The sequence below is a fragment of the Asparagus officinalis genome, chromosome 8, assembly GCF_001876935.1.
Source record: "Asparagus officinalis chromosome 8, Aspof.V1, whole genome shotgun sequence".
In the NCBI taxonomy this organism is placed as follows: Eukaryota; Viridiplantae; Streptophyta; class Magnoliopsida; order Asparagales; family Asparagaceae; genus Asparagus; species Asparagus officinalis.
The window spans coordinates 8,784,437-8,793,238 of record NC_033801.1 but is presented as its reverse complement, the minus strand read 5'-3'; the positions used below and the strand labels follow the sequence as shown (position 1 = coordinate 8,793,238).

The 8,802-nt window shown below is 37.5% G+C and overlaps 1 protein-coding gene across 1 annotated transcript; it reads right to left on the bottom strand.

Annotated features, from left to right (window-relative positions):
- LOC109820808 (venom phosphodiesterase 2-like) lies at positions 6,541–8,348 on the bottom strand. Its single transcript, XM_020387005.1, is given in 5 exon segments — positions 6,541–7,845; positions 7,847–7,983; positions 7,986–8,055; positions 8,057–8,122; positions 8,124–8,348. Coding segments are annotated over 5 exon segments (1,398 nt in total). The 3' UTR covers positions 6,541–6,945.

Sequence of the window (8,802 nt, the reverse complement as noted above, 5' to 3'; positions counted from 1 at the left end):
GCAAGATTTTTTTTTTTTTGTAGATTTTTTATAGCGGCAGTGCACTGCATATAACCATGATTTTTTTTAAAAATAATAGTTTTATAGTACCCATGTGTGCAGAGAATCTATACGGATGGCAGACGATAACGGTGTTGAGATGTGGTCATTGGCCAATTTACAACCTATGTTCATTAGATATTTTTTTCCCTTTATGGGCTGTTTGTTTCCCTTTTTTTGAGAGGAAAGGTGGGAAAAGCCTGCCAAAAGCCTGCAACTTTTGGCAGGCTTTCCTCCCAAATCCCCTCTTTTTAGAGGCGAATTGGGTGGAAAGCCTGCCAAAAGCTGCACTTTTGGCAGACTTTCCCTCTACCCAAATCGCAAACAAACAGCCCCTTAGGGGCGCTGTTTGGATACTTTTAGGAAACTAGAGCATTATGACACAAAATAAAAAGTGGTTATCCACCTCATCACTTTCCATTCGAGTGTTTACATTGTTTGGTTAGGAATATTTATGAATCCTAAAATAATAGTATTACATTGTTTGGATAGCATAATGTAAACTAGAGTATTTATGACAAAAAATAGAAAGTGGTTGTCCACCTCACCACTTTCTACAAGATTTTAACTTTTTTATTATTTTTTAACACATTTATGGCATTGTGTCAACTTTCCAACAAAATCACTCCTAATTTTGGTGATTTTGCTTTCGGTGACACATAATCAAAAGGTGTAAGCTTTTCATGTAAAAGAGAATTTAAACAAACAATGTAAAGTGATGAAAGCTGACATTGGGACCCACTTTTTTACACTTTCCATCCTTTTACATGGTAAAAACATACAACCAAACAGCCTCTTATAGGCTATGCCCATACCTTCATGGTTGGCGCTGGGACTTTCTGCTAGGACCTCACCGAGGCGTTACACCATTAAGCAAATTCTGTGGGCTTTATTAGACACTGATCCTTTGTACTAGTGTTAAAATCTTTTTCATGAAAACCAAGGTTATCGATAGCGGATAGCGTCGCGTAGCGGTGAGACGTCGCTAAGGCTATTTCGAGCTATTACGGTAAAATAGCGGTAAAAAACGCAAAGTCAAATAGCGGTCTAATTTAGATATGTATAAATACTAAAAAAAGAAAAATTAAAGAAAAATCTAAGAAATCTAAAAGTACATATTAGATGATTTAAAGAGATCCTAAACATAAAATAGACATGTAACCATCACGTAATACTGAAGATGACTGGAGGAGTCAAAAAGTCATCGTCTTTAAGAAGAAGTGCTTAACGGTGACAGGACTGCCCTAAGAGAAGCTCACAGTGAAGGAGGTGAGAGGAAGTATCAAGGTAGGTGTTAGAGGCTATGAGAGGTTACGGGAGTACGCTGAAAATCACAGGAGACGATGGAATGCAATGGTCAATGGTAGAGTTTAATTTAAAAAAAACCTCAAACCGCTTTTAAATGACAGTCAAAAAGCAAATTTTGAATACAATCGCTCACTATTTACCGTTATGACACACTATTGGCCGCTTTTGCAAACAGACATATTCCACAATATGTCATCGCTATTACGCGATAGCGTAGCGGGCGATAGCGTCGCGGGAAGGGACCACTAACGATATTAGCGCCGTTATTACGGGGCTATTTACCGCTATTTATAACAGTGATGAAAACTAAAGTAAACGCTTTTAATAGAGAATCATAACATGTAGATATTAGGGCTTTTTTTCCTCCTTAGAAACCACCTTTAAAATAGAGAAATTATACGTAAATCACCTTTAAAGCGGATGCGTTTTGCAATCAACCATCCACTGGTCAAATTCTACTCTAAAACTAAAAACATACCCTTTAAAAATTCAAATTTCATACACGTGACTCATTTTGCTAATGTTTAGACCTTGTTAGCTTACTTTAAGGTTAATTTTGTAAGCTTATTTTTTGTGTTTTCAATGAAAATTTGACTTGGAGATACTTGATTGGAAGACAAACCCACTTTAAAGATGATTTATACATAAATTAAAATGGAAAGGTGATTTTCGCATAGTTACCTTGTTTTAAGGTGTTTTCTAAGAGTGGGGAAACGTTAAGTGGGATTTTTTTTTTTTTTTTTGGTTTTGTTGTTGTTGTTGTGGACAAACCCTCATTTAATCAAAAAAATAACACGAAAGAAAACATATGATCCATATCAGCTCTAACTTTATAGATAAATAATCAATGCCCATACCAATATTTGATTTGATTGAAGTATTTAAGGTTGTACATGATGAAGAAGAAAGCAGTCCTACTTTGTCCAGTCCAAAAAAGTTATGATGATCATATGAGGGTCATAAATAACAGTATTGACTCCGTGCTTAATTTAAAGAACAGCATCTCACTAATTGTGAGTTGAACAATTCTACACTGAAGAGAAGACTCGTGATGCGTCTAAATGATGCGGTCCACTTTCAAAGCTTTATGATGCTGTGTAACTAAAAGATCAGATCAATTGTGGACTATCAGTCAAGTAGTTAGTTGGATCCCACGCACAACAGACACCATACGCATACTTTATGACTTTATGTGCTCCATGCTTTTAGTCAGTAGCGTAGAGATCATCACGTACATATCGTCTTGAAGTTGCAGGGTACAGTAATACCCACAATCTTATCGATCTATTTTGAGCATCCCTAAAACTTAGCTGAATGTTTTAACATTCTTAACTCTTTTACTCCTTTTTTTCTTTTGCTCTTCTACTTTTTCCTTCTTTTTGTTTTATTCATCTCCTTACCGAATGAAGCAGATTGAAGTAATTTTGTATAATTGGGACAAATGATTTGTCCATCTGCTACCCATTGACTTGATAGAATCTCAAGGAAATAACACGCGTCGACTTGTCTCATAGATATCATTAAACTTGATTCCAACGAAACTGTCCAAAGCAAAAACACCATAGCTAGATTTTGTACGGAAACGTATTCACTGTTCTTCCCCACTTCGCGTTTCTTTTAACAAATCATGGTAGATATCTCACCTACCGCCGAAAACTCCTCCGTTTGTATTAAGCAACACGCGTTTCAAGCCTCTGTTCAAACTTTCAACTCGTTGAGCATCATTAGCAGGGCACTTAATTTGAATGAATACATATAGATAATTACAGCACACTCAATGATTTGATAGCTCTCTTCACTCGTCTTGAAGAATTTTATATTGTTATTATGCAATATATACAGGATGTCGGCGAAAATAACCTTGTTAAGATATCTAAAGCCAACTTGGAAATTTGACTTCTGTTGCTGAAGCTTTACTGTTTTAGAATTGAAGGTTGGTCTAAGTGTAGAGATCTCCAATCAGATGAAGATACACAAATACATCAATTTGGTAGGTAAACAAATGTTTGCTTGTGATTCATGTGAGCTAAGTAGGTGGAATAATAGACATTAATGTGTGAGTTGTTGTGATGTCTAGAACTTAGATATACCAACTATACGAAAGCAACATATACCCTTTTTCATATTCTATCGAGACTAAGGCACGACCCAATGTCCGCCATTTCATTTCATAAATTCCTCGTAAAACTGGTTATCTACAATAAAACATACCAACTAGCTAATTAATTATTGAATAATTATTTTATACAAGACTAAACCATGGAAAGAAAAAGGATACTGTTTTCTTGCAACAGATACCGCTTTTTTATTTTGAAGAAAACCAATCAAAAAGTCTGGAAAAACTTGCATTACCAAATTCAGGTTTAGTAATTAAAACCAGGGCCTGTTTGGCACCTCTACGATTAACCAAGTTAGTGGAACTAACCTAGTTCATAGCTAAAATATGTTTGGCAAAAAACAAATCGGAATTGAACCAGTTTTTTAATTCAAAATTTAGCCCTTAAGGTAGTCCACAACTAAACTGGTGCGACCAAAACCGGCTTAAGGGGAGAGTTGCCAAACTGACCCTCAAAATGGTGTGCTATCGCAATTGTGAACCAATGCTTTTGCAATTTCACATAGAAGTTTGGTTTGAGCACAAGAATTGAGCAATTGAGCGTGTAGGTTATTAGTTTGAATCTTTCTTGTAGAACCTACCCCGGTTTTTTATATGACCCTTTCGGCCTTGGGCTAGTTCAGGCCCATTCAAATTTCTAGCCTCTCACATAGACATCAAATGGAAACTACTGTTGTGATAAACTGTTATGAGTTTCAAAAAGAAAAGTTCACATATTACGTGCAAAAGAGAATGAGTCTCATTGCTCTATAAGGTGTACATTTTCTTAGTAGCTTAAGAAGCTCATGTATGAGAAGCATAAAGTGAAAATATTAGGTACAGTGACAGGGAATTCAAGGAACATATCATGACTTGTAGGCTTATAGCAAAGATGATACACAGAAGAACTCAAGTACTGGATTGCAGAATATGCTCACTTGAAAGGGAAGTGCTTAGGGTTGCACATTCAATCAAAGAACATAACAAGATATGCACATTACTACAAAGGCAGTAAATAGGGTGAAGGTTAAATCAGACAGAACCGATAAATTTTTGTTCTTCTTCCTTTGGAAGTAACAACAGAATCAATGACTTGAAATAATATGGAGGAAACATAATGTACAGATAACGAATTAGGGACTGAAAGAAATAAACTTATGTAAATGATGATGGAGTTTTGTAGGAAGTTGAAAATTGCTTTAGAATAAAAGAGTAGACATAAGGCTCTTGTTATTCTGTGTTTAATCCCCAAAAAAAAAAAAGCAATCCAGGTTAGTTGCTTTCAACCGAATTTATATCAAAACGTCAAAATAAATGAAAATTGTGTAGGAAGTATTACTTGCATATCTTAAAATTGAGGAGTGATTATGAATACTCGTAAAGGGTGAATAGGCAATTGAAAGAAGAAGATTTTTCACCAAATAATGAAATCTAGCAACGGTATTTCTCCATAGAGAAAGAAGAAGAAGAATGATGATGTAGCAATCTTCTAGCACAAAGAAAGTACAAGGTGAAACTGAATCCTAAGCTGTTAAAACATGTTTAAAACAGGCTAATAAGGTATAAAAAAGAATGATATTCATCAAGTTCTCAGTCTTATTTCCTTTATCTAATTACTATTATTGTATGCTCCTTTGACCCTCTGTAATCTTCTCTTCTGAGCTTTTAGAAGGTATCAGAAAGACCGAAATTCATTTTTTTTCCAAATTACAAAGTACAATATTACAATACATAGAGTCAATATGCTAGATGCTAACAAGGGAAGTAATCCTTCGACTCCTTTCTATCACTCTTCTTAACATGCTTATATATTGGTCTTTGCTGCACATGCTCAGGCTTTCTCAATCATCTCTAAATTTATGGATGAACTCCGATGTCTATGCAGCACATGCCTAATCCACCTAAGTCACCTCTAATTCTTATATATTAAATCAATCGTTATCCTAACTTTTTGCAAATAGCCAGTCATCCATCTAAAATGCTTTCATGTTAGCTATATGCATTTCCTAGATAATTTGTAACTGATATGAATGTCGTTGATGAAGCAACAAGAAGGATTTGGGGTGGACCTAAAGGACGTGGATTTGAGGCAGGAAAAAAAGGGTACTAATCAATGTAGCAAAAGAAATGTCTTTACTATAAATGAATGGATAAAACGATTCAGGTAGCCCACACAAAAGATTTGGGCTATGTTATTATTGCTTTGTCAACAAGGAAAGGCATATCATATCCAAAATAAGGAAGTAGAGGTACTTAAACAAAGGGAATAAGAAAATTGTTTCACCAACTTCAATACTAGTTCAAGATATACTTTCAACTTTTACTAATGCTTAGAGTCAATGAAATGATAAATCATGGCTAGGGGTGGAAATGAACCAAATAATTAACAAATAGTTCGATAATTGTTCGAATAACTTTTCGGTCATATTCGATTCGGTAGTTCATTTACCGCTAAACAAATATTTTTTAGTATTCGAGTTTACTAACGAATAGAATTTAACCAAATGCATATCCGATTCGTTTGTTTATTAAATATTCGTTTAAAATTTGATCGCAACTAATTATTTGTATTATTGCACATATGATGTTATATTTTTAACCCACTTATCATTTCTACTTAAGTTTTATACATTGATTTTAAGATTCAAATAATCTTAAATCTATTTTCTAATTAAAATCTTGATTTAAATATATATACATCATATATTATAAAGGAATAATTTTTATTTATGAATTTTAATACTATTTGAAAATCAAATTCTTTAGCAGAATAAATATACTTTGATATTCGATAAGTATTCGTGAATATTCATGAATATTTATCAAATACCAAGTATTCGAGTTCGAATTCGAAAAACTAGATATATGAATATTAGAGTATGCATTCGAATTCGATAATTTTAAACAAATACAAATACGAACACTTTAGTATTCGATTCGATTCGATCGTTTACCACCCCTAATCATGGCATTGGGAATATAGAATCGAAAATCAGGTTACCGTAAACATAGATTGGAAGAGGCAATGCAATTATTTATTAAAGTAGAGAATTATATGATAGGTTGCAAGAGATGATGAACAGAGATAAGAGCACAAATATTAAAGAGTTTCAAAAGCTCAGCATACACATCTTCACAAAAAATGATACAAACACAACCAGGGGTATTCACATCTGCATTATTTAGAACCTAGATGGTTACAGATAAGTAGATTCCAAAGAAAAGTTGTAGATAGAGTATGTGAACTGCGTATAATATTGATATTATGGTTTATGTCAATATTCAGACAATTAAGAGTTCACCTACTGAACAACTAGGTAGTAGCTACTGCACAAAGCCAAGAGCGATTCCAAAGACGACGTATGTAACTGAGAATTTCTGAATTTATTTTCTCAGAAACAATGATGTATAACATTACCAAACAATGGTCAAACCCCAAATGATATAGAAACACTTCAATGTATCATGCAGCAACATACCTTCATTGCCAATTCTAATCCACATCAAGTCCTTGGCAAAAGAACAGACTCTGCAAACGAATCGGAACCATTATTGGGAGCTCCCTTCAGCCCAAGAATCGAAGTCATCAGATTATAAATCTCAACATTCTCAAAAGACGGTATCTTCCTCCCCTTCTCAAACCGAGGACCATGTCCTACAAATATACTCCTCATCGAAAACAACTCGTTATCATACCCATGATCTCCTCCGCATTTATACCCCTGATTCCTACTCATCACAGCGCTATACCCCTCTTCAACTAAACCAACGACAGGACAAATTCTATCACTGGCCGAATAGTGCAATCTCTCCGGTAAATCCTCCTTCAAATAAACTCTCAACTTATTCCCATTCACTATCTTCCCTGAGCTTAATCCTTCATTCATCTTCTCCGCTAATTCAGCCACCGAAATCCCCGCGGGCGGTCGAATCGCAAGCAATGTCCCTTGCGACTGAACCCAACCACTCGGAATCTCAACCCAAGGCTTCAAATCCTCAAGATAAACGTACTTCTCCTCACAAGTACCCACCATCCCATGATCACCGACCAAAATTATACTAACCTCCTCAAAAATCCCCCTTTCCTCCAAACCCTCAATCAACCTCCCCAAAACCCTGTCCAAATGCACCACCGCCCTCGTAATCTCCGGGTGATCCGGCCCGAAAACATGCCCCTGAGCATCCGGGTCCGAGAAATACAGCGCCGTGAACACCGGGACCTCCTCCCTCGGCAGATCAAAGTAGCTCAGCACAGCGTCCACCCTCTCCTCGAAAGGAACGGACTTGTTGTACTTGGGGCAGAAGGAATCGCCACGGCACTTCCAAGATCCTTTCCTCACCTCGCCGCCCGCCCAGAAATAGACCGCGGCGGGGAATCCTTGATTGGCCGCGGTTTCCGGTTCGTCCGAGCCAGAAGGAGGAGTTGTGGTGTGGGTGGTTGAAGACGCCGCCCGTTGAGGGGATCGAGGAAGCTGTTGGCGACGATGCCGTGGTGAGGGGGTAGAGGCCGGTGGCGATGGAGTAGTGGTTGGGAAGTGAGGAGGGAAGACGGGGATGAGGCCGAGGTCGGCGGAGGTGGAGGTGGAGATTGAGGGCGGTTGAGGCGGGGGGTTAGGACGGGGATTTGAACTGGTAGCCGAAGCGGAAGCCGTCGAAGGAGATGAGGATGAGGGCGGGGAGGGGAGGGGATGCGGGAGTTGGGGGCGGAGGAGGAGGAGGAGGTAGGTGAGGGCGGAGATGTCAAGGAGAGGGAGAGGATGGGGCGCGTGAGGAAGAAAGAGAGGGGTTCGGCGTGGCGTTGGGCAGGAGAGGGGCCGTGGTTAGTGGGTTTTGGAGGAGGATTCATCGAGGGAGGAGGTCGAGGGCGGTCAAGCTTGGGTGTTTTCGGCAGAACCGAGTCTTTCATCGGTATCGGACTCTCGACCGTAGTTAGAAGTCACGAGTTCTGATGGATCTTACAATTTTGTGTTAACATTATTCTGTTGGGACAAACCCGGGGCATAATAGAGTAGGGTCACAGCAATAGTAAAGAAAAAGTAGAAATAAAAAATTAGACACACAGATTTACGTGGTTTGGCACTTGATTGCCTACGTCCACGGGCAAGGAGAAAAAACTCTGGAGTTACAAACTCTCTCTTTTTTCAAGAAGAAACTCTCCCTATTTTTTCTCTCTCACTCTTCTATATAAGAAGTTGTTTCTGGGATGAGATTTTCTTAAGGATTTTGACGCCTATTTATAGTTTTTAAAAAAATACTATGCATAATAAAATATTAATATTTTACTGTACATCACTGTGCAAATGGTTTGTGGGGCCCACGAGCTTTTCATTTGTCAAAATAAATGTGGACGGCTGAGGCTG